The sequence below is a fragment of the Papilio polytes genome, unplaced genomic scaffold, assembly GCF_000836215.1.
Source record: "Papilio polytes unplaced genomic scaffold, Ppol_1.0 DF824135.1, whole genome shotgun sequence".
Taxonomy (NCBI): domain Eukaryota; kingdom Metazoa; phylum Arthropoda; class Insecta; order Lepidoptera; family Papilionidae; genus Papilio; species Papilio polytes.
Window position 1 is genome coordinate 3454928 of NW_013525069.1, and position 27996 is coordinate 3482923.

A 27996-nucleotide genomic window follows, 5' to 3' on the forward strand; every position below is an offset into this window, starting at 1 on the left:
ACCCTACACGTGCTAAGGTACACGTTGTTTGTTTTCTAACTCTACACATGCAAAGCCGATACGTACAGTAGTAAGAGTCCCTGTCCTGCTTCTTGTGCGCGTTGTGCAGCGTGAGTGCGCGCGGGCGCAGCGACATCCACTTCCAGCCGGGCCGGCCCGCGCGCGACAAGAAGTGCAGCAGCTGCTCCTCCGGGCTGTTGAACACTTGGTCCGATGTTGACGCGTACTCACAGTACACCCTATTACACACACAATTAAATAAGACAATAGTTAATACTCATGAGTGCGTACGAGGTACACCGGTAGAGGTAGACCTAGAAGATGGATGGATTGTGTGAAAGGTGACATGATCAAGAAGGGAGTGATGATTGAGATGACGTATGAGAGAGCTAAGTGGGGAGTGGTGTACAAAAATGATTGGATAAGCAGTAAGATTATGAAATAAGACAAAACTTATCTTTATGAATGTAAGGTTGTGGACTTAGAAATTATTTTTCTTATAACAATTACACACGTTAATACAACTTACCAATCAGGGTGAACTTTCCAGTTATCGCCCTTGAAATATTCTGTGACTGTATAAACAAAAAAAAACATTTGTGAGTACACAATTAAATTATTCGCAACTGTTATCGCGACTTCTTCTGCGTGAAATTAAAAAAAATAAATAAAAACAGCCTATGTTACTAAAAGATATCATAGCATTTTAATGCTGAAAGAAGTATTGAAATTGGTCAAGTAGTTTTTTAATTATTTCAATATGTACAAAAATCGAAAAATACAAATATTTTCTTCCACTGTATAGGTAATATTAGTATAGAATAACTAAACAACACGGGGTCCCTACACAAGTCACGCGGTAGCGACTGCGAAAAAATGGAAATAAGAAGGGGTATTAATAATAATTATGGACCATTGAAGGGGCTGTGCTTGATCTCCTGCTCGGCCTGCAGCTCGTACATGCCGTAGCCGTCGGGCAGCACGGCGGCCAGCGAGTAGGGCGTGCCGGCCAGCGGGCTGTAGAAGTAGCGCTGGCGCCGCGCTGCCACGCGCCGCATGCCCGCGTACTGCACCTTCACGCCTATCTCCGTCTCGCCCTCGCGCTGCTCTATCATGTCGTGACGTAACTGTACATAATACAATTTAAAAGTAATCAATCAATTTAAAATATACTGAACACTACCCATCAAATTAGACGCAAAAGTCTACCACGCATTCAGTCTGTGAAATCTTTAAGATTAATGCTAGGTTTCAATAGAGTAAAACTCAAGTTACGTAGTTTGGAAGGTAACTAACCAAAAACATTAATTAAATAATGAATAGTTAATCTTAGTTGAGAAACCGGCCATTAAACTGGTTGTGATGTAAAAGATTTTTTCCTTTTCAGGAACTAAACTTTTTAAATTGTTTAATATTATCTTACATCTAACAGCAGCGAGGTGAGATTGACGCGGGAATTCTCATCAGAGTCGACGAGTAGCTCCACGTCGGTGAGGTCCACGCTAGAATACAATGGACGGAGAGTTTCTGTATACTGAAACATACAGAAATAACATTAATATTTACAAGTAATGTGAAATATCTATTTATTAATTTGCTTAACTTCCTTATTATAAATTTATTGCTTGAAACATTGGTGATTACCTCCTCATTTGTGTGCTGGAAAGAAAAAGAAACACGATTTAGTTATGAACATAATTATTATTCCCAAATAAGTAAATAATTTGTATACGAACATACCAGAGGCCTTAAATCAGGATGGTACAAAACATGCCCGTTGTTATCCACCATAAAAGAGTAGCCATTTACACCTAACTGAAAAACAAATAAAATAATATTAAAACTGAACTAGTCGTAAGTTAGTTTTATCAAAGTAAAATGTACCTTATACGGTGGTACGAGCTTCTTTATTTGATCGACAGGTACATCGGTGCCAACAACTCCTAGTAAATTGGCTTCCCTTTGCTGAAAATTTTAAATTAAGTTAGAAAATAAAATATTGGACCCTGAAATCCCCTTTTGTATCAAATAATATGCTTTGCACTTTATTATGCAGAAGATCTAGTATCCGAAGCAGAAATCTTTAGCTTCAACAATATAAGTAGTAAATGTTAGGTACGGTACAGTCTAGCCTATAATCCCTGTATCTAGGCCTCGCTTCGTAAGAAGGTATTAGAAAATAAGCCGTCACTTGATACCTTGTACGTCACATGTTAATACTTTTCTTGTAGGCATCATAAGTTTTCCGACGTTTTAATCTTCCACAAAATAGCGCTACACGATAAATATCTTACTAAAATTATAAATGCGAAAGTTTAGATGGATGGATGTTTGTTACTAAGTATCTTCAAAACGATTTAACGGAACTTTAGCATAGATGTAAGTTAAACATAGAATAGCAAGAACATATAGGTTACAAATAATAGTAATTTTCTTTTAAATTCCGAGCGTATGAAGTCGTGTAAAAGTTAGTATGAGAAAAATCAAATCGTAACTCTTTAGATTACAATAAAATAACAGTATTTTTAATGTAGTTACGAACGGTAAGATAATAAATAGATTTAGATATGAGCTACTTACAGTATGATTCCTTCTGTCGAAGATTGGTACAGTGACTGACGTCATCAACTGACCCATCCCATCGTCAGCTAAGCTGCTACTCTGTTAACGTTAATAAAAATATTTAAGTAACAAAACAGTGCAAAAAATACAAAGTTTCATGTAAAATAATTTAATTAAAGACATATTACAAGCACATGGCTCACTGAGAATTACCAGTATGCAAGAAATAAAAACATTATTAAAATGTTACTTTGTAACTATGTTTAAAAGAAATAAGTGACATCTTAAAAACATCTTGTGTTAAGTTATTCACAGTTTTTAATCCCTACTAACTTTAATTTATGAATATCCTTAGGTCTGCCAAAGACACTTAAAACATTTAGTGCAGATTATGTCGCAATGATGGGACATAAAGACATGAGTTTTACTTGTGTACCTACCATGTTATTGTACACGACTTGTATGTTATGATATATTTCCTATGCATACCCTTCCGCCGACGTACACAGGGCTCCAGTGCACAGGGTGTATGGACTGATACATGACTAGCGGCCGCGCGAGTACCTCCACGAAGTGCAGCACCTTCTGCCTTATCTCTGAATGCTCGTTTATAGTCACGTGGAATCCTAATGAACACAAAATTGTTACTATATTCTAAGTAATTAAGACCTCTTTCTTATGTTTAGATTTGCGAATAACATTTATTAATAATTTGGGTTTTAATAGCTGAATATTGAGTAAAGCTTTACACGTACTGTATTTGGCTCCCGTCTGAGATTAAACCTCCTCTCACAATCGCAACCAGAATTATTAAATGGTTACTTAATAATTATTAGTCAAAATTTAAAAAAAACTGAATAGTCTTAATTACTTTGTGTAGTTTAACACCCAATATAAAGTAAATGTGATATTTAATAGAGTCGTACCTTTATTAGTGCAGGCCATGTCCTTCATAGTATGTCCGGAGGCCGCGTCTCCAGCGACGCGGTACGTGAATATCCTAACAGGCATGTGAGGCCAGTTCCAGACGCGGAACACGCCCTTCACCCCGCCAGCGCCACCACCCGCCCCTATCACTGCGATCGCCTGGTTGCATTGGCAGCCTTGACCTGTGCGGTTGTACTACGAGAAAGGAATGTACTATTAACATCTTATGCAAGCTACACACGAAAGCTTACGCATAGTTTCACTGGTATTCATAACCGAGTTTCTTTTTAACGTACTCGTATCTTCATTTACTGTCGCATTTACAGAATTCAGAAAAACATTTAGTGTAGATTTACTATGAGAAAAGAACTAAAAGAGTGTGTTATTACAATTGCATTGTATAATTACCCTATGTAGTATCTCAAAGGCGGTGGTGAGGGCGCCAGTCAAGTTGGCCGCGCCGCCCGCCGGCTCCGCCGCCCACAGTGCGGTTTTCAGTTCACGTAACGTTTCAGGTACGGCCTTGAACAAAATAAGGTTATCTTATAATGTAATTAAAATAACATTAAATTATGTTAAATAGTTATATGTTTTCATTTCACAACAATTTAAAAGCATAAGGAAACTATAAAGTTCTTCAAAGAGCTTAACGATTGAATACATTTTGGTAAATAAAGTAAAGAAACAGAATCTATACTATTATAATAAATCGTAAACACACACTTCTTTGTTGCCTAAGATTTCAGCAATCACAGCATATTTTTGAATATTTTTTTTTTAAAAAAGCCCTACACTTACGTCACGCTCTAGGCTATATATTTTCACGCCGTTAAACTTAGCGGGTGAATATTTTGGATAAAAACCCTAATGTGGGACAGAGACCATAAGTTGCTACCAACATCAAGAAAGCAAAATTGCTAAGGTTTGTCATGTCATGACATTTTGACATTTGCTTTTGACAATTTGACAAACGTAAACAATCATATAAAATTTACATAATTCCATGCGGATGAAGTCGCACGGGAACAGCTAGTCTTTATTAAAGTAAACTAATCCAGTAAGAACCAATTAGTTTCTTTGGTAATATAAAAATACACGTAACTAAGAAAAATCTTTTTTAGAGCTAAATCTAAATTTAAACTGTACAAAGTTTTATTTAGTGATGTTAGTGAAGAGAGGCTTTTGAGTGTGGTTTTGTTCGCGTGGGAACACGAGGACCGGCCACTTCTCACCTGACCTTTGCCACAGCAGGGTCAAGGGCCACTGCCGCTCACTATCCGCACATTCTCCAAAGCCACATTTCAAAGACGTGAAAGTTTGATTCAAACGGAAATTTCACACTGAAAATTTATACGCTAACGTGAGCTCCTAAATGTAGAAGTTTCACTATTGTCTACAAATAGAAATATTTTGTGTTTCTGTCTTTATTTATTTCTACATATATGTCAACTATAGCATGTTATTCCGTCGGTTTCCAAGATCTAAACACTTGTATAACAACATAATCGTAATATGAAGATGACGTCAGTTAATTTAATAAACTGTGTAACTATTTATTGTAGATTAATAAAATTAGCTTTTTATACAAACTGTTAATTGTAACAAACGCAGAAATGTACTAAATCTTAAATATAGTAAAGTTTCATTAACACAGAATATTATATCGCGTGGAATGTTTGCCGAGGGGTAATTGCCTTGCCGTATATTAGCCGAAGTGCGTACAGCCCAGCGCCTCCTGCCCATCTCGGTACGTTTCCACTTGTAATATCATTTAGGTAAAGTAATTAGCTAGTTTAACACCTTCCCCACCAGCTGTAACATAAGCGTAGTCTCTAAAGTGTTATATTGAATGTGCTACAAAGGTAGAGGAAGACCGGAGAAAGAAGTCAATGGATTCAGATGTGATGGCTGATAGAAATGTATGGAAGCAGCACATACTGTGCCGACCCTCTGTAGGGGTAAGAGCAAGTTGATGATGATGATTCTTTAAGCTTGGTTTACATTGAAAATCGATGAAAAAGATAAACTACCGTTTAAGAAACTTACTAATGAAGACAACATAGTAAGTGCACAGCGTAGATATGAAGTTACGTGATAAACAGCGAACACAACTCAACCTGTCGCGTGTTACAACTTGTTAGTTAAGGAGATAATATCTTATACGTTGTGCAGGACTTGCAAACTGAATATCACAATTGTCTTTACATATATTCTCTTAGAGCAACCAATGTAAAGATAAATATAAAATAAATTTACAGAGCTTTGTACATTTATTAACGTAAATGTTAATCTTAGTTTATCTCTGTTCGTAAATTACGATGCGCCTGAAAATTACTCGCTGAGTAAACCCCAATTACCTTGTTGGCGATTAGCATTATGCGTCGTATTTTTTTTTTACTTAATAGTAAACATCTTCAGCCTTTTAAGTTAAATAATTGCATTTTCAATTGCTTTGTTTAGACTACACTAATATTATAAAAAAGAAAAATAGGTATTTTTGTATTGAAATAACTCAAAAACTACTGGACCGATTTCAAAAATTCCTTCACCATTAGAAATACTACATTTTTGTTTTTACATTTTATATTGTCATGTAGACGAAGTCACGAGCAATAGCATACATAACATTATGTTGGTTATCTATAATAACTAGACATAGCAATAAACTATATTGATCTATTGTTATATTTTGTTAAAATCTAATGGAGGTAGGAATTAAAGCAGGTTTGATTGATTCCATTAGGCCGCGATACACCGAGGACAGATGGGTATCGTAATGCGTACCGCCGCACGCAATACATGCATTTGCCCCATTCTGGGAACGATTTAAAAGAAAATTCTTTATAGTATGAAAAGGGGTGAGATTTCAAAAAACATAGTTTCAAAACGATATCATAACAAGCCTTAAACGCTATTTCGTGTCTAGATAGTGCAATAAATTCTATAATTGTTATGATTTTTTACGGAACTAATTGTTTTTCAAAATAAAATAATAAATATGCTTTATTCGGAAGAGTCATACTGTATACTATATTATTTTGTTGTTTTCCATTAAAATAGTGTTTGCCACAACTGTTTTAATTCAATACGATGTGTGCCGCTCGCACGAAAAACACATTATGTTGACCGCAATTTAAAATAACAACAAATTTTAAATAACTTGTTTGTTGGCCTTCATGTTAATGCGATTACGATAAAAAATATATCAGCGAAATAAACTGTATTTTGAACTTTATAATGTTTAAATTAAGATTGTTGTTTCAATGATGGACGATGTTAATATTTTATAACGTAATAAAGCATGGTAACTGGCTGGTAAACAAACTTTGATTTTTAAAAATCAAAATCAGAATCTGGCAGCGCGGCGTCCATAATAAGGACATGGCCGAAGAGGGCCGACGCGATTAGACACGGCACGAGCGGGTGATCCGTCTATCTACCCAAAAAACGCAAATTGTCTCTCCCACAACCCCTTAAGCCTTGTTTTAATTACATACCTGTGCTAATATCTTCGTATAACACTGATGTATCTCAGATACGGTATCGCTGTATCTATATACGTTGACGAAATCATTTGGGCCCAGTGTATCCAAAAGTGCAGACACAGTCGCCTTGGCAAGGCGCTGGTAAGACGAGCCGAGGTCATCCGAGTCGTCCATAAGGATGACCAGGTCTTTAGGTGATGTAGCCGCCTCCACGAACCAGTTTGATGACCTGAAGTCGTAGAAGTCTCTCGCATGGTGTGAGTAACCGTCTTCAGGTGGCCATGACATTGCTAAAAAAAACAAAGAACATATGAAGAATGATAAAATCAAAATCGAAGTCCTTAATTAGGTTAAAAAGACTTTTTTAAGTATTTTTTTTATGTAATAAGTTGGCAAACGAGCAAGCGTCCACCTAAATCCGCCAAAATGGCGAAGCGACCGCTGCCGAAAGACATCCGCAATTGCATATGCGTACCCTAAATCGACGGAGGAGGAGACGCACATAATGAGGATATTTCCCCTTCCTATGCGTCTCCTCCGCCGTCAAATCCACTTTCCCATCCAATTCTTTTTTATAAGAATAAGGTGGAACGGGAAAGGGACTAAAATTGGGCCTCCTGCACCATACTCATCAGACGAAACGCGAAATTGCTTCCACTTCACGCCTGTCTTTTGTGTAGTCGTGGTATTTCACCGGGCGAGCCGGGTCGGCTTTTTGTGCTAAAATGGTAAAGCGGGCTCTACCAATGTCAAATGTATTTACTATGATACAGATGTGAACTATTTTAGAAATTTATGTGACTAACTCAATAAACCTATTTGTTGAAGTTTAATAGGTATAAAATGTAGTTCTAAATCCTTTGTCCAATATAAAAGTGAATAGCGTTCAAGTTACAACAAGTCTGTGTTATAAATCGTAGTGAATTTTAGAAGCACTTTCGAAGAAATCTTGAGAATAGGAAGTGCCGGAGGCGAGGTTGCATAGTTCTGTAGAGTTCGCACCGACGACGGGGCAGCGGGGGAGGGGCTGCGGGGTTTTCTGCGACCCCTAGGTATATACTTCTTTTAAACTGTCGCCATTTTTAAAACCGGGTCGAGAGTGTTATGCCTTAAACGAAACTTATACCTTAACCAAAATAGATCGCGAACAAATAACGTTTTATTAAGTAATAAAGTTATGGATGATTTTTCACGTTCATATAAACAAAGACAGGCATTGAAATATGAAAATAAATAGCATAAAAAAGATAGAATAATTACAGTAATATAGTTTGTACTTTATTAGTTGTCTTTTACTCATATTGCTTACTATCAAGTATAGATTTTGATTTATTGTGTCAATTAGAATATTTACCTGGATATCTCCTCATAAAGCCTGAAGACGAAGCATAGTACTGCCACGAGAGTGTGGGATCGATCTCGTAGTTGTTAACGAATAATGGATCTAAATGCTCCGACCACGATATCTGGTTCTGTACCTCCGCATCTATGAAAACAAGCTTTTATTATCTAGTTGAATTTATAATGTGACGTAGTGTACAAAAAATGTTTCCGTAGTTTCAGAAATGTTGAAAATCGGTCAAACCGTTACTACACAGAGTATTTGAAGCTAAAATTCAGGTTTTGCGTTGAAAGCATTCAGTAAGGTGTGTCAATTTGTTAAAGTGAAATAACTGACCATGTATGAATTCTGTAGAAAATGTACAAGTTTCGGTGAATTCTAGAAATAACCTGTTTTTTTTAAATGCGAGTTAAAATTTAAACTCGTTGTAAAAACAGCAGCAGTTGTTTTGGCGATAATATTTTTTAAGTGGGATTTTCTTTAAGCCATAAAAAAGTGATTGGTAAAATCCGTCGAACATTTACCACGATCGTATTCCACTTACTGCACCACTGTAGTCGAGGTAGGAAATTTTATAAAATGGCGGGAAATTTTCATCTACAAAACACGGCTGCTCGTGCTTTAGAAATAAATTTAATTTAAGCTTTCTAATAAAAATAGGTCCGCAATTGTACTATTTAATTTCGAAGTTTGTAAATTCTGTTAAGATTTAGATTTTACATGGTATTTTTTAATCTTATTTAAAAAAAAAACACAAAAAAGTTAATAAATGATGTTACTTTATTGTAATTTCTCTGACATTTGTTAAGAGTAACAATTTACATGACAAGTTTTTTTTTGCGCAGCTAGGAAATGAAACTAGAATAGTCATTACTTATGGCTAAACACTTAGTCATGTCACGGAGTAGTTTCGCGACAAGCGCCACGGAACCCAACTAAATAATTGTCTATTGCTCTCTTGTGTTTCTTCCATTTTTAACGTTCCGGCGGTGACTTGAAAGTTAATGAAATGAGTATGCTTTATACTTTAATATTGAATTTTTTAATATGATACATTTGTTATTATTTTGAGAACTATTTTTCGGATACTGAGGTTAATGTATATAACCTGTAACCTTATAATAAATTCAACCAAGTTTCAATCTACACTAGCTGACGTCATAGAGCCGGCGCACACCATTGACTGAAATATCTCACAACTGCTATGCTGTTGTCGATTGTTTCGCAGCCCATTCAATTGTTTCACACTCAAATCGAGTAGTGTGGGCATCTCCATATATGGTCATAGGAATCAAAGCGAGAGTAAAAAGTTATGCGATAGTTTACTTTTAGCTGAGGTGTGCACACACTCTTAATGTGTTAACAATGTCACAATATACAGGCTTCTCTGGCTGTCACACGATGTCACGTCACGTTACATTAAAAGTTATCAGAGTTAAAAGTTGCCTTTTGTATGTACTTGTTAATGGAAAGCTGACATTAACGTGTGGTTACTATACTTTGGAATAATATTTTATACGTGCATAAAAACAATATGGACCTTTTAACTCATTAACGTATGATTGCAGTAGACCTAATGTACTGTAAAACATTGTTTCTCGTATATAGCCTTATGTAGTACATGATGCACGGTTGCGAGCTGCGGTGTACTTCCGCGGACTCTATTTCCGATTCTCCTAAATAAATATTTTATGAGACAGATTGAAGCCCGCCGTGTAATCCGCTTCGAAATGTTTTACTTTTATATCAATGCAATTCACAAATGTTTATTATATAAGGTCAGTACGACTTAAAATAGATAGATTACTATCAATTTCTGACTAATAAATGATTGGGCTATGTCTTCCTTTATTGACTGTTTGTATCACTATTGAGGTTGTCGTCATCTTCCTGATCTTATCTGGCTTTTAATAACTATAATGAGCTCACTAAATATCGTTTTAATTCTGAATCTATTCTAATATTACAATTAGGAAAGATTTGTAATTTGTATTAAAATAACCCAAAAACTACTGGGTCGATTTCAAAAATTCTTTCATCAATAAAACTAAGTTATCAGAGAGTAGCATAGGCTATTTTTTTTTATTATTTTTTTTCATTTCACTTGGACGAAACGCGAGTTGTTTATGAAGTAGAGGTTAACACTTAAAAGTCGAAGTAATAAGAATCAAATCACTCTACCTTCAGTATTGATGTAAGGAGGCATTAGTACAGCGCTATACGTGGTGTTGACAGCAATATGATCAAAGTGTCGGCTGGGGGAGAGGACAAGGCGACGTGCGCGGGCGGCCAGCGTGCCGTCGTCAGCGTGCACGTTCAGCCAGCGAGCGTCGAAATACGACCCTGGGCTGCCGTCGGTGGAACTGCTGCCTGGAGATAATGCAGCCGCTTCTGCTGAGTCCATTATACGCTGTAAATAAAATTCTAAATTAATAAATCTGCATCATCAATTCCGTTATTTCTTTCTCACATATTAGATAACTAGCTGTTCCCGTGCGGCTTTATCCGGATGTAATTTTGATTTTTTTTTTACATTTGTCATATGATCAATTGTAAATGTCAAAATTACATGACATCATGACAAACCATTGCAACTATGCTTCCTCGAGGTTGGCAGCTCGTCCAATTATTATCCAATTTAATGTCCAATTTATTTACCCCTAATTTTAATAGAGTGAAAATGTAATATATAGCCTAAAGCGTATCGTAAGTGTATGGCTTTATATTAAAAAAAGGATTATTCAAAAATATGCTGTAATTGCTGACATCTCAGGCCACAAAGAAGTGTGTGTTTATGCTTTATTATAATAGTATAGATTAGTGTATTTGGTTCTAAAGACATTTAATCTTGAAATTAATAAGATATTTAGACTGTGCACATCTGAAACTAAACTATCGCATAACTGTTTAGTCTCGCTTTATTTCCTATGAGCTTATGTAGAGGTGCGCACACTACTACTTTTTTAGTTGTGTAACTAAACAGTTGAATGGGATGCGAAACTGTGCGATTGTTTAGTCAAAGGTGTGCGGCCACTCTTAATACTGAATTGGAAAAAAACACAAAATTGAATGAAAGTCTCTATGGAATAATAGAGTAATAGAATTATTTTTCCTGTTACTGAATATTGTCTGATATTTAATTAAGCATGACATAATTACACACATTTACCACCGAACTGAATAGATCGGAATTTACCGCAAATACCGTTCGGGTCGATTCGGTTAGCGTTCCTACCATATTACTATCTATACTAATATTATGCTATATTATTACTAGTTTGTTACTGACTCAAAAACTGATCTGACAGAATAAATTTAGTCTATGGTTTGGTTAATGACTCTCCCCAGCTTCGCACGGATTCAATTCTAATACAAAAAAATTGCACATTACATTGGAAATATTTATATAATAAATTATGCCTGTAATATTCACATATTTAAACCACCAACCACTATTTAAAAGACCATCACTTTTCTGCGATCTGCATTCTGCAAACTGCATCAAAATCTGTTGAATATTTTTGAAGATCTAAGCATACATAAGGACAGACAGAAAGTGGGAAGCGACTTTGTTTTACTATATTGTGATGCGTGTAGTAATATTATGTAAGTCTACATTAATTTTTAATAATGACTGTTACTTACTGTGTGAAAAATATCATAGCTAGTTTCAGTGCGAAGTTATTACCATGCTAATATCAAAAGTCATTACCATAAAGCTACCTTGATTACCACTCGACTTGGTATAGTTAAGGGCAATTTGTAAAACATGTTATTTACAAATGAAGTATATATTCAATAAATATACCTTAAAATATTTACCATTAACACTTTATGGTCAAAATATTATAATATCAACTCACTGTCCATTAATTCTCATATTAATCGAATTAAATGCGCGGGAAACGCGCTATTTAATTCATTTTCAACTGTTAATATAAAGCATATAAATAAAAGACTGTTACTATATAAAACAAATTATTATAAACAAATAAAAGTTGATTATAACTTTTCGGTCCTATTATATAAATACCAGACACAAAAAAATAATTAAATTATGTCCACTTCATTAACTTACTACATTTTTTTCTCTATTATACTAAAACAAGTCATAATCAAATCGATAAACTTAACGTTAACCGTAACAAAAAACTACAACTAAATCATAGAGCATTTAAGTAAACAACTTGTACATAATTAGAACGTGTCCCAAGTGACGAAGTAATTGCTTTAATATTGCCCTAGCTGGTAACACGTCGAGTTCACGGCGATGGCGGGCAATCAAGCCGAGTTTGCTACGCTCACACACGCAAACTAACCAGTAACAGCTACGCTTGTAGCTAATCTTGTAGAAGTAACGTAGCACCTCGGTCAAGTAACATCACCTATTTTGATTTCAGTTTAATTTGTTTTTTTTTTTATAAAGTGAATATTAAGTTATCTTTTCTAACAGGATTAATGTAGTTAGCTCGAAACTTCGTAAAAAGATACTGAAAACACAGTTTATAAATGAGAGTTTTTAGTTGCGCTCTACGAAATGTTCCCGTAGGAACAAGCTCGGTAAAGTACGCAGGAAGTAATTAAAACTTGTCTTCTGTGCTCAGCTATTACTGCTTTCAACTCTTTTTATCAAACACGATGAAAATCATAAAGAATGATAATATCGATAAATCATAAACATGTTTTTATAATATGTTTTTAAATTAAATTAATCATTGAATGCAGTGACGTAGAATGGACATTTATTAGTTAACTTGTGAGAGGGCACCTTTACAAACATTTTAATGCCCCCATTAAGAGCCGCGATGAAAAGCTCTGTGTTCTTGAAACAATACTTAGTGCTACTCCGTAAATACGCAATTCTTTTATTTTATTTCAGCTACAGTTTCATTAAGTGCGAAATGTTGGCGTCGTTTTTTTTCCTGCGCGACGCCCGTAGCGGAGCAATCCCCTCGATTTTTCAACTTTATTGTAGAGCTAAGCTCAGAGCGCTTTCGGCTGAGGCCTTGTTGGCAACTTATTATGATACCGCCGTTTTGTAGCAATGCTACGTAGATATTATAATAAGACGTCTCACCGACTAGCCGATAAAGATTCTTCAATAATACAAAGCTTTTGTTGGTTATTGCACATTCATTTTTCTTTCACCTCTTGTTATAAAACCATGTTTAATCCTGCAGTAATTTTGCGCATATTTTACTTATGTGGTTGTTGAAAAGTCATGCCGCTTGGTCATCTAAATTCCATCATAAAAGTAATAATAAAAATTTTAACACATGTGCATGAACGCTATACTTATCCTAACGTCAAGAATTCAGTTATCCCTTTTGTTTGTATATGGGAATGAAGTTAATCAACCTAAGTAAACGCTGAAAACGAAAAACTTCCTATAACGCACTAAACGTGTTAAGTAAAAAAAATATATAGTTACTTTAACTTTTTACGTAAAGTGTTTTTATGAAAACTTATTAAGCAAGCTTGTTATAAATTTAATAATATCAATATGTTAGATACACAATAGTTCGTCTCCACATGATGCACTTCTTGCACAGTTGCGAGCAAGTATTCCGAGAGACGTCTCTGTTAGGAGGAGTTCAATGTTTACGTAGGGGGTTGCGGTCGCCGGGAGAGGGGGTGGCTAACTGAGGGTGGGTGTGACATAATGCAATATGAGCGTCCCGATGAACATGCGGTCTGCCCCCTCCCTGTCACGCATACCTCGCCATATTACGCTAAATTTCCTTAAATTTCAATGAAATCTCTTAGCACTATGCATACAGATTATGTGCAACGATATATTGTAGGATTATATTTGAATTTGTGTTTATAATTTAAATTTTTATATTTACTATGAACTTATTTTGTTTTTTTTTTTATCAAAAATTCATGATCAAATAACCGATTTCTTATGTTTATTTAAAACTAGAGTGTTTCTCGTTGAGTCGATTAATCGTATGGATTAAATCAGCAAAACGGTAAAAAAATCCCAGAGATCGATTAATTCGTGGGTCGATCAGCCCAAGAAGAAACACCTAGAAAATAAGAGTTCTCAGAATATCGTAAAATTAGTATAGTATACAGTATTATTTCCCTTCTAGATAAAGTAATAGAGTAGATAACATCTTAAAATTCAGTAATAAAAAGCAGAGATATAAAAATAACCAATCACATACGTATTGTAGCAAATTAAATTTTGCTCGTATCGCATTCTATCCTTGCGAATAAATTGAATTCTCCGCTATATTGTGATTTCGTCCGTGCGATATAATATTTTCGCTAGTATTTCACAATGGCGGATACATAACGCGGCGCCGCAACTCTGTCCGGTGCAGATTGTAATTGAAATCGTATTAGTGGAATAGTGCCAGCTGGGAACTCCGCGTTCATTGCATTGCGCGAACTCCCCATGGTTCATCGACTTTGTTCCGCTAACAAATACTTGGAGGAGATTTTTTAATTTTTTCTTTTATTCTATCTCACGAACATCGTAACAAATGTATCTTGGAACTTAAAAGAAAATAACAAGCGCTAAAGAGCTTGGAATAGCTTTTATCATTCGTAAAAGGAAAGTTCGTTTCAAAGGATTGTTACTGAAGACAATTTATTATCACTCTCGTGGATGTTTACAGTGACACTTTGTCGTAGAGCTTAGCTACTACAGACATACTAATTAAACTACGCTGAGAATATACGTACTTTTTGTTCATTTAAGTAAAAAGCTTTGAACTATTTTAAAGGAAAATATTCTTAATTAATTAATGCATTTTTCTTTATATCGACCAATTAATTTAGTAAAAAAATAAATTCAAATGATCTTTTAATCTCTACTTTAGATCGTTAGAATGTAATGATCTACTAAGAGACTATAAATAACGCCTGTCTAACATTTACGTCTTTTCTAATAATGTTACATAATTTCATTTCTTTATCTCGTTCAAGGTAAAAATCTTGTAGTAAAATATAGTAAGAATAGCGGTCATCGCCCCGCCCGCTTTGTGTAGACAGTCCGCCTACGCGCTACGCACGCTACGAGCTACGGGCTCCGAAGGGCTTCCCTCGACTGCGCGCTGTCTACACAATCGTCGCTTCTCAAATATCTCGTAGACATAATCTTTTTCAAATATCACGTTATAATTTATAACATCGTAAGAACGTATCTTTTTTTACATTCATTTTATTACTATGGATGTCATGTACATTAACTTTGCATTTTATTTACTTGTTAAGAAACATACCACAAAATAGAGTGGCATGTACTCTACAATATAATAAAGTATTTTTTATATAATGTTTTATAATTTCTGATTACATGTTTTCTCCAACCTACAGTATCCTGACTGTCGGAAAATAATAAAAATAGTTATTAAAGTATCGATAGATTTTCTTTATGAAATCTCGTGTTACCTAAGCGTGGTACTGCAGGCTCCCGCTCCGGCCCGCCTTAGGAATATTGAGTGAGTGGCCTGCGGGATGCGCTGCGTCTCGTATCCAGCCACTGGAGAGAAAGGGACGGAGGCGTCTCAAGACTACGAATCAATAAAGTCCACTGGCAGAGCTCGAGGCGAGTGCAACGACGGGATATGGGTCACGGTGCACTAAGCCCGCGGGACGATATTTAATAACCCCCTCTTCACACGCCCCGACAGATATTACTCCGGCCCCCAGATGTTTACTCAGAGTGAATTTAAACGCCGCTTATCATCGCCTAGACGCGATGAAAAGCGCATCGCCTTTGAGGTATTAAAGATGAAGTGGTCTCATATAATGTACCCCCGCCTCACTCGGGTTCAATACCACCTATAAAATGTTCGTCCTCTTTCAAACTTGTACAATACCTATTGAAATATATATTCGCTGCCAAGTGTCGTTGCCGTTTTTTATTCGAGTATCAATTTCATACGAACGTTTACAACATGTCTGCCAAAAAATAATCAAATGAAAGCTGTTGTACAATGCATGTTAATATCGCAGTGTGACAAAATGTTTTTTTTTTATTTCATACACGGAAAAAGTAGAAATCAAGTGAGTAAAATTATACCTCTTTAGTACATGATTTTTTCTACTTAGGTCGAACAATGATTACAATCCAATAATGTAAATAACATCAGAAAATAGTTGTCAGTAGCAGCTGTTGTTTCGCAATTTGCTGATGGCAACATTAGGATAGAGCGAGTGCACGCTCCCCACCCCTTGTCAGAGGTCTCCCCCTTGCGGCGGGCCTTTGGAATTTGGCGGTGCGCCTTGCACTCAGCGGAGGTTCAACAAACCTACGTCACCTCAGGCTGTATATCCCACGGCACTCTCCTGACGTTTAGATTGTTGTTCTTGTCGTAAAGTTTGCCGTCAAAGGCTTTTGTGTTACGCAAACACGTCACTCACACTTCGTGTAATCATCGCATTACGACGCGTCAAGTAAAATGTGCGCCTCGACTGACGTTTATTATGTACAAACGATGCGACAGGTTTATTACGGAGTTTTTGTCGACTTATTTATGTTTAAGTAGGGAAGTACATTAGCATTGCATTGTTTTTTGACATATCATATTAGCTGTTGCTGGCATCGTCCGTGAGAACTTAAAAAAAACACATATCACAGATAAATTGCGTTTTCAATGATGAAAGAATTTTTAAAATCGGCTCAGTACTTTTTGAGTTATTTTAATACATACAAAATTACAAAAACACAATTATTAGTATAGAGCATAGAAGTCTAGATGTGTATAAATATGAATGATTTCAATTTGAGAAATACATATAAATGTCAGGTTTTCTTCATTACATTAAAAATGCGTCTAAATAGGTGGACATGATGTGTCAAACTTAAATATTTCACTGGGCAGAAAAAGCTATAAGACGTTTTTGTAATGTGCCAAGTAAAATTACTATTGGAGGAAACATCTTAATTCGATTTTAACAAAGAACAGTGCCTCGTGACTAATTAGCAATCGTATTTGTTCAAATATTTGTATGACTTTCCGGAGTTAAATTTTTATATTGTATGACTAAACGTGACAAGTTTGCGCTGGCAACCCGTGTTTTTATTAAGAATATAGAAGATATTCTTAATCATTTTATGTTCTTAACACTTATCAAATCGTATATTTCTACTAAATTCAAAGCTACTTAGATTTTTCTGATAGAAAAAGCGGGCAAACGTGCAGCGGATCGCTTGATATTACTTGATCCGACGCCCATAAACGCAACGACAAGGGAATTGCAGATGCGCTGCCGGCCATTAAGGGAGGAGTAGGCTCTTTTCTTGAAGGCCCCCAAGTCGTAACTATTTGGAAACTTAGATAAGAAATGAAAACATAAGGCATTAGAAAATAGAATATATATTTGTTTAACATAAACGTAACTGTTATAAATGTGTGGAACGAACCAAACGATACCATTTTATATTCAAAACTACATTTGGTTGTTTCCGTTCGCGTTAATTGGACCTATTTAATGCGGCATCCCACAATATGTATATTAAGCAATTTCGGGATGATTAAATTCGGGTAACTCGTTAAATATTAAAAAAAATACCCAAACATATGATATGTAATGAGAGGTCCAATTTGACTATCCGAACCGTCGGTCAACTAAATGTGTGTTTGCACCGTTGATATAACCTTGGCAGCGATGGCAACAACAACAAAAAAACACCTGTACATCTTACTATATCATTTTTTGTAGAGTACATATATTACTATTTTATTTTAGAAAATTAGATATATCAAAAAGCTGCATTTATAATTTATCATCGCCATGGTCTTATTCTACTCATGTGGGGTTGGCCCACAAGGTTGAAAAATGTTTGATTTGTTTTGATTTAAATTTTATAGCTGGCCACCTGTCTGTCGTCAATCCTATTTGGGAGTAAAGTATACACTTTATATTTATATACGTATATGCAAAAAGTGATCATATTTACTTAACTAATTATAGTCGATGACATAATGTCGATCGGCCTCTACTTATTTTGTAAGCGAGAATTTAATATTTAAACTTTATATCTGTGCAAAGATGTGTTTCAAAGTTAATATAATTTGAAATTGTTAGAGGTGATATTGAAGGCGTTGGAGGTGCTCATATCGTCTCAGCTATCTATTATAACATTATGATTTATAGCTCAATTGGCGCGACTCCCTCCACCCCACACCTCTACCCGCACAACGTAGCTCGGCGGCTAATTTCACATGAATTTTGTTACAAGTTCTTGCAGTCACACAAAGGAATTTAAGGTATGCTCCCACATAAAGGAAATAAGCTTTGATACACGCTATTTTACGCATTACACTAACAAGCTTGAATATTCCTCCAGTCACAAATATGTACCTTAAATTGTTAGTAAGTGTTAAAGTTAATTTAATGTTTATTTACTTCATTTAGTGACAGGGATCGATAGTGAATGAAACAATAAAATTGTTCACGATGTAGACATACTTATTTCGTTAAGGACAATCTTATTTACTGCTGTAACCTAATAAAAGTAAAATAAAAAGAATAAGTGTATGACTTCGCTTATAGCTATTGGAGATGTCAATTATCACGCAAATTCAATATTCATTTTCATTCACTATTTAGCACTACACTGATGGATGAAATAAACTGTAATGTTATATTTACTGTAACATTTTAAGATCAAAACGAACACTGAAGAAATCTTTTTTGCTTTAAAATACGCGATGTAACATGCGCCGTATGCAAACAACGTGCGCATTTTTGTACAAAATTAATTCCGCTACAGGGATATTTCGGTTTGCACTGGATGTAATATCCTGTTTGTGAAATACAAACAAAACTACTAAAAAAGAAATACACAATTATATTAAAAATAATGTGATTTAACTTACTTTCTACGGTTTAGTTATATTTTTAAACGTTACAAAATTAATAATGACAAATAAGAAAAATATTTTTTACTTTTGAATGGTGCATTTCATGCTGGGCCACCACAGTTGCGGATGAAAGGAGATTGCATGTGGCTGAGATGCGTATGTTAAGATGGATGTGTGGTGTGACAAGATTGGATAAAGTTAAGAATGTGTACATTAGAGGAAGTTTGAAAGTAGCGCCAGTGGTGGAGAAATTGAGAAGCAAAAGGTTAGCGTGGTATAGACATGTTATGCGACGAAATGATGGGGACATAAACCAGAAAGTGTTGAGATTGAATGTGGATGGCTACAAAGGAAGAGGAAGACCGAAAAAAGTATGGATAGATTGTGTGAAAGAAGATTTGCTTAAGAAAGGAGTGGATTCAGATATGACGGCTGATAGAGATGTATGGAACAGCAGCACATACTGTGCCGACCCTCCGTAAGGGATAAGGGCAAGTGGATAATGATGATGATGAATGGTTCATTTAGATTAATTTAGTTACAGTCCTTAACCTAAGTGAAGTGAATAAATATGATTGCAAGCGAATTTTGGCAGCTCTCAACATTCGCTCTTCATTTCCAATACTTTGTAAAAGGTAAAGCATCGAATGGAGGCGCGCTGATGGAATTACGTAGCGGAGTACAAATCGCGAAACATTCCAATCTCTCCGGTTAATTGAATCCTACAGGCCTTCATTAGAGAGGGCGAAGAGCGAATCGAACACAAAAGAACTTTTATATAGGAAAGGGGAATGTCGGAGTTCGAACAAAAACCGCAAATGGCATTCGGGAGGTTGCTTCGATAGAATAATTACGTGCCTCCCATGGAGTATGCTACGAGTTGCCTTTCACACTTACTACCACATGAATCCTGACGATCAAATTGGCATTGACTTGAACACCAAACGTGTTACTAAAGCACTTAATAAATACAGCCTTAACAGACTTTGTAAATATACATATCGATCTAAATTTTTATTCATAATTTACATTTTACTGTAAATTTTATAATCTTAGGTTTTTATAAGTTACTAGTGCCAATCTAAAAGATTTCGACTGAGCGCCATCAATATAATTCCATGAAATATCGATAGTTAAGCTAAACCAACTCTTATACCAATGGAATAAGAGTGAAATAAGAAAATATCTGATTCGATATCCGATTGAAGTTTAACAAAGAGTTATTTTCAAGGAAATTGTGAAGTCTGCATCGAATTGTAAGTTGGAGCGGGTGGCAGTCGCCTTAGTTGTGAGAATCACAAGTATTTCCAATATGAGCACCGACAGACGATAGAGGGCGTGGCGGGCACTATCGATGTTAGTTGGCCATTGCGATCTATGGTAATGCAATCTGACTTAAAGCGAAAGTTTTGCAAAATTCAATGATCAAAACATGCGAGTAGATATTGAAATACATTATGTATTGCACGGGTGTTTAAATTTAATTTAGCTGTTTGATATATTGAAATATGTAGTTACATATTTTTTAGGAATCTTCACAGTGGTAGCAAGAGATTGTAAGTGTGTAATTTCTCTTTGCATTAGTCCTTTAATAGTTTAAATTAGTCACTTTTTTAAATCTTATTTCTGATGGAAATTATTTATTCGAAATGAAACTAAACGATATTTAAAACAATTTCCTCAAGGAGTGTGAAATTATGTTAACAATCCAATGAACCGATGCGCGAGGGATTTCAAGTCCCCAATTTATAGTCAAGAGACGTTTATACTTTACCTAAGTAGATTATTCATTGAATTGGAATAAAAAGATATTCATACAATGAACGAGACATTTTAAATGGAATAAGCAACAAGACGTTACAATTTTATCCTTGTTTTATTTTTCAAAAGAGTAAGCGAGATGACACTGTGTTTATCAAGGTGTTTCAGTGGAAAGTGGTTAGTAATTTTATTCATTTTGTCATGTCGCATTGGAGCCGAGACACTCGTGGCGAGTGTTGCCCCGCGCCGGACGAGGGCACTGTTGACTACTAGTTGACCTGTTGTCGCCTTCTTTTAGACGTGTATAAATAGATATTCTCATCTTTAGAATATTTTTAAGTTTGATTAATAAAAACTCGGACAATTTTTACTTACCATTACAGCGTTAATCTTGAAGTCCAAATGGTTCTTGACCTCAGCGGCCAGCTCGCGTACCAGCAGTAGCCCATCTTTGCGCACCACCTCCACGTTGGACTCGTGGTATTTCTGCATAACATTACAATTTGACATTCAGGATAGGCTTTTACAGATGAAATAAGTATTATCATGACCCTTAAAGTAGGGAGATAGTATGAATTGTAGAATTTTTGAAAGCGTTTATTTTCCCGTTTCTAGATATAAAATCAATAAAAGTCATTATAATAATTTCAGGCTAACATGAAATAAGATAACTGGCAACATGAAGCGCGCATAATTCGCAAAAATAGCTTTAATTGTGAATCGCACCGGTGTAACGTGCAGTGAGCCACGGGATATGTATATTTGATGTGGGACTGATGTCTCTATCAATAGCTGTCCTATTTTTTGTCTTTTTATGATCATCGTCTTCTAAATGTTATTTACAAATTGCAATATAGCTGGATACTTCACCAATTTCAAGGGTGACTTTTCTACATGTTATAACTGTTGCAAGTTTTCATTATTAAGCAACGATTTTATGTCAGTGTTATAGGCTAATTCGTCAAACTACAATTGTGTGAAGAATAACAGCATTAAATATGGAAAAAATATTACATTCCTACATACATCGGCCGTAGTTTTGTAGAAAATTTGTATTAGGAAATGTTCGTAATGTTATTTACTTCATACTACTTCTAATATACTAGTTTAGTGGCTGTCGTATCGATCCTATGCTATCCTCGTGACACCGTTAGTTGGAAACTTGTTTGGTCCCAAAATGGCGGCGCGGGAAAGCGGGCGCGCCAGACGCTTGTCAAATTTAAAAATGGAACGTAACCGCACCGAATTCAACGTACACTGGCAGGAAAATAATTTTGTATTCGGAGCTAGCTTCGGGGACCTTTGTTATTGAATTTTGGTTTGTAACCCCTTATTGTGGTTTTACGGCCTTGACAATTCCTCATTGGTCGGTTACATTGCAAAAATGATTAGGTACCTTGTTTAGTATTCTATACGCTTCTATGCGTATCCTTCTATATAGTTAAATAAAATAATATTCCAAACGAGAATTACTAAAACATTGCTTAAGGAAGCCCTAATAATATTTTTCTTATAGTCCAATGTCTTTTTGCAAAAATGGAAATTTTCTGCTCTAGCAGTTTGTATTATTGGCAGAATTGTTCGTATGGGACAGTGATATTTCAATTAAAAAAGGTATCAGTTGGACACGGATAGCGATGATTGCATAACACCGTCCCGCAGCCGCAGGCCGCAAGCCGGGACGCGGCGTGCCGTGGCGAGGGGCACGCGCCGCCGCCCAGCTACGAATCTAAATTCAATTAAGCCAGTTAATTTAAACCGCTTTGTATGTCAACACTACACTCGCGCTTTATGATTAAACATTGTGTTTTGATTATATTACTTAATTTTATCATTATGCATGTAGATCGAACAACATCGTTGTGTGGCATGAGGCATTAAAATTAAACCTTTTTTGTACATTTATGTGTTTAACTAATGTTGTTCAACGGTTGTTTTTTTTTTATATCGATGATAACTGTTAATATTAACGATAAAAATGCTTATTGTTTTTAATTAACACGAAAATAGATAATTTGATTTATATATGACAAGTAGTTGGTAGTTTTCCTTTGCCGGACGGAATTCCCCGAGCCCGCGCCCGTCCCAGCCCGCCGTAGTGCGTGATCACAAGGAAATTCCATTTGCCCGCAAAAAACATTTACGGAAAAGGGTAGAAAGGAGACTCGCCCTCCTCCGATACACTACGACCTAATACATTTATATTGGCATAACGTTTGCTCCGTATCAATTTAATTACATCAAATAAATGTCTTTTAGTAATGCAACCTATTGAACCTTTTTGCGGAATAAGATTGGATTTCGAATAGCAAAAACATATTTAAACGATCCAATTCAAGCAGCATTTTTATTTATTTTTAAATTAGGTTATTTTCTACATTCGTTTTAATCTTGTTACCAAAAACATAGCCACCATGATATTGTAAACAAATAATTATACCCTTACCCTACATTTCCACCTATCATCTAGAAGCTTTAGTGACGCAGCATTCACTGTATTAGCCTCCAGTTCCACTACGATGCTCGAACGTTCCACGATGACGTTGCTTGATTAGAAATAGCTAAATAACTGTTTATTTAAAAACTAATAACCCCGAGTTATTGTATCAGAATGACTGATACGTCGGCAAAAAAAATAACACGTAACACTTGTTTACTGTTTAGGAAGCTTTATGCTATACCAAGAACAAGGTACATATAAATAGACAGGAAAAAGCTTTCCCTTTGTGTTAAGTTAAGCTACTTAAAGTTAACTAGTAATCACTAATTCATTAATTCCCTTTGAAAGCTCTTTTCACTTCTACCTTTCGAATCATTTCACAGTTATTACAATAACTGTCGGAGAAAGCGTAGTTCTAGAGTTTTAAATATTTTGCGTAGATTAATTAAATGGGGCGTATTAAGAGTGACGGCCGATGGAAGTTTGTGAAGTCAGCGAACCGGCTACGAATTCCAAATTGATCGACTATAGTTACTATTAAACTTAAGGAATTAAATTCATATTGATATAATTCTCGTGAACTAGCTATAGCTTGTAATCATTTCTACCCTATAAATGGACTAACATTGTTTTTAGAGGTGGTTGTTAAGACTCAATTCTTAAAATGTTTAATTAATAAGCTTCCTAAATACAATTTTTAAGTGTCAATATAAAACAAATAGTAAAGACCGATAAATAAGTTAATTAACACCTTTCAAGGTCCAAGAGTTTCAAAATGACGGCTTAAAGTCTGTTTGCATTGTCCGCGGCCGGACGCGCGTCGCGGCGCTACAAGCCCGCCCCGATACAGTTTAACCCAATTTCATTCTCTTCTGTTCTCAAGGCTTCAACGGTTTAGGTCACAGTCTTTGTGCTCAAGTGGAACAAGGCTGATGTTTTGATATATCATGACCAACTTTATAAATAAAAAAAATTGATCTTAAGTTTAATTTTTTTTAATTTTTATGTGAACTGCCAGTCTGCCAATAAAATCTCATTGCTACAACTTACGTTAGTTATATGTTTGTGCTATTTCTGTGCCCATCTTACTGTGCTTTAAATTGAAATTTATATTTTTACCTCAAAAGGTATTCTCAACATCTTAGCAGAGGCCGAGGTCAATTTGTAGAGTTGACCTCGAACACTCGCTCGAGAGCCGAGCTTGCTGCCAACTGATGCACGACAAGTATTTCTCGAATAAACCAACATTTGCACTCTAAACACACAAAATCATATGAAATTATAAGACAAAAGCATCACGTGTACCTATATTTTTTTTTTTAGACCAGAAGCATCGATTCGATAGGACATTTATAAAATTGCATCAAAGTCTATTTAGTGGTTTAAGAATGTGTAAAATTTGATTATTATTTTTTTAATATGTGAAGAATATAATTAAATTTAAGTCATAGAGAGTTGTCCTCTTATCGCCAGTAACTTTACTTACATTTTTAACATGCACTATTTTAAGTTAAAATTTAATTTCAAAATAACGTTCATAAATTTCTTAGTAAAAACGCCGTAATCCGATTATCCCCAATCTAATAATCAGCAATGTCAATACAATGAATTTCCAATACCGAAGTAAATTCACAAAAACGTCTAGTCGACATTTCTTACGCGTTGATATTAAATAAAGGGTAGCGTAGCACCCCTGTTCCGCCACCCTGCATATTATGTATTCCGAACTAAAGATCAAGTACATTTGAATATATTTACTTTGTAACTCGCAGAAATAATACTATTTATTTCTCTTATATTGTTATGTTAAAAAAAATCGATTACGTTAGTCCGTTGAGACGTTAGAAAAACGTCTATGGACAAAGCCATTTTAATAAAAAAAATTAGAGTTCGACCTCTAATTTTTTTACATTTGAAGTGACAGAAATATGTACATTACTACATAGTTCTGTCACTTCAATATATGACATTAATTTGATTTATTCTTATATTCATAGTCAATATTAATTTCGAAGTATGAAGGAAGCTTATTTTTCCATTATTCTGTTTTTACATTGGTTAATCTGCGCTCGCTAATCCGCCGCACGCCGCGAGATGGCGCTCTCCGCCGCCATCTTACATTAATTAAAATAACGAATGTTAGCTCGAAAACGGCTTACGTTAACTTCGTCGCTATAACTTATTAAATATTTTTCGTGCTGCAAACGTTTTTATGTTACAAAATAATAACGCGTTAAACGCAATTAGTTTTGTAAAACAGTATTTATTTTATTTTATACGTAGTTTTGCGAATAAGTATTTAATTTGAGTCGGTGCTTAGAATTGAGGCAAGAAATAGTTAATGCATTTATTTAGAACGTAAATACAACCATTTAAATGAAATTATAATTTTAGAATTTACTTAAATACACATTAGTATAAATAAATACATATAGCAGAAAACATAAATTTATACACATTTGTAAAAGCAATATTTTCTTTGACAAACAAAAATATTTATTACAAACGACATTCATATATTGACTTAGAAAAAAGGATTATCTACCCCTGACTCAAAGGGTTGTTGCGATTCTTAAAATGTCGAGGAAACAGCTCGAGTTATTTACACACGTTCGATATAAATATTTCGACGTAGAACATATTACGGTATCTTACAATAAACTAACTTTGGATAACATTAATAAATTCGTATTATGTACTAGCTGTGGCCCGCGACTTAGTCCACGCAATGTTAGGATAAAAAAGAAGCATATAACATGCCCGTCTATGTCAGCTACCCTTCAGTGAAAGTCCGGTCGAAATCTGCCCAGCCGTTTCGAAGGTTGCCCGGAACAAACGCGGCTTGCAACAGTCAGACCGACAGACAGACAGACAAAAAAAAATTAAAAGCGATTTTCGTTATCAGCAACGCAAATACATCGTCTTCCCGAAATCTGGAATTGTTATTTTGATATTATAAACAGACACTCCAATTTTTTTATATGTATAGATCAGCAGTATAGTCAAAACAAAGAACTACATGAGTAACAGTTAAAATATAATTCCACATTAAAAGCATTTTATTGAAGAAAATGTTTACAAGATTTGATTTTAATCACATAATGATACTCGTAAAAACAAATATTAAATGTTATAAAAATTTTATTTGAATATATCTTTAGATATAGATTATGTGTTCAATAAAAGTATTTGAGCAACAGAACAATGGTACAACACTTTCGTTCATTACATAATACTGCAGTTGTTTACCAGGTAGTGCATTATGTAGACTTACGAAGGTCAAACCTGTCTAAAATGTTTAACCCCGAACAATCAAACTATATCGGTTAATGTGTGTATCACTACTAGCTTTCGCCCGCGACTCCGTCCGCGTGGAATATAAAAACACAAAGTGTGTTATGTCTTCTCCCAGACTATCCTCTACATCTATACCTAATTTTATCGAAATCCATTCAACCGTTGAGGCTACTAACTCTAACAAATATCCATCCATCCATCTATCTGAACTTTTGCATTTGTAATAATATGAAGTATGATTATTGAATATTTTTTATAAACCAAAAGTGAATACGTACTTAAATTGAAATAAGCAAAATGTACATACTTAGCTATTTACATAGACAATATACATATGTAAGAATTTTCTCTATTTACATGTTATTTAAATTATTACTACAAAATATGGTATTTAGTAGAACTTGGAAAAGTTTTGTATAACGCTCAGAGTTTTACTTGAGAATACATGAATATTTACTTGACGCATACACAGTTGCTTCTAAAAAGTAATATTTGTATACTAAAATAAGTAATATCATAATTTAGAAATGTTAAAACATATTGATTATTTTTTTTCATTGAATGGTATATGTAATAAGTGGTTTATATAAATTTATGATTTCTTCCTTTAATAGAAACTTCAAGTAAGCTAAATCTCGCATATCTTCGTAATGATCTTCTTCCAAATTTATTCAATTCAAATATTAATGTTGACTTAGATTATTTCTGTTCTTTCGCAATCCTATAATCATGTACTAAATTATGAACACGACAACCGCAATAAAGGCTGTTAATTATCCTATTGGTGTGTACAGGGTATGGTAAGTCCCGCGTACATTTGATACGAGTCAGTGTAGGGGGTAGGGGGTGGGGGGAAGAGGGAGGGACAACTCCCCTTCGGAATTAGGTCGCGGGAGGATGAAAGGGAGCAACTCTCTGTGCGTTTTTATATCGTATCCATCCAACGAAAGCGCCGGTTGCTCTAAACTAAGGCTACTATATCCTACTTATCGTAATTTCGATATAAAATATATCGTTACTTACATTCTGTATTTGGTTCATCTTTGTGAAATGTCTGCCGAACTCCCATAAGTCCACGCCGAATTTTAAAGCCCAATTCTTGACTCTGTAACAAATAATTTTTAATCATTATCAAAGTACGTTGAAGGAAAACATCACGATGCAACCACATATCGGTGAAGAAATTCAAAGATATGTGAGAAGTCAACCCACCCGTACTTGGCCAGCGTAGTTGACTATACCCTGGTCACCCCTTACTTAGGGTAGACTCCGAGCCCCTCAGTGGGGACATATAATGATCTGTTGATGATGATTATCAAAATTTACTTAATCATAACACTTTAATACTTGTAAATA

At 35.1% G+C, this 27996-nt stretch overlaps 1 protein-coding gene across 1 annotated transcript in view; it reads right to left on the reverse strand.

Moving 5' to 3' along the window:
* Positions 1-27739, reverse strand: part of LOC106099368 (voltage-dependent calcium channel subunit alpha-2/delta-3) — a 32865-nt gene extending 5126 nt beyond the window's left edge. Inside the window, exons 1-16 of the mRNA XM_013277898.1 lie at positions 27664-27739; positions 21279-21389; positions 10498-10726; positions 8329-8460; positions 6987-7264; positions 3898-4011; positions 3489-3684; positions 3052-3188; positions 2581-2661; positions 1885-1965; positions 1741-1815; positions 1645-1659; positions 1424-1534; positions 914-1127; positions 530-575; positions 67-239 (exon numbers count right to left, since the gene is read on the reverse strand). Coding sequence (XP_013133352.1) covers positions 67-239; positions 530-575; positions 914-1127; positions 1424-1534; positions 1645-1659; positions 1741-1815; positions 1885-1965; positions 2581-2661; positions 3052-3188; positions 3489-3684; positions 3898-4011; positions 6987-7264; positions 8329-8460; positions 10498-10726; positions 21279-21389; positions 27664-27681 — 2011 coding nt within the window. The 5' untranslated portion in view covers positions 27682-27739. The remainder of the gene's footprint in view (positions 1-66; positions 240-529; positions 576-913; positions 1128-1423; positions 1535-1644; positions 1660-1740; positions 1816-1884; positions 1966-2580; positions 2662-3051; positions 3189-3488; positions 3685-3897; positions 4012-6986; positions 7265-8328; positions 8461-10497; positions 10727-21278; positions 21390-27663) is intronic.
* Positions 27740-27996: the final 257 nt, after the last annotated feature.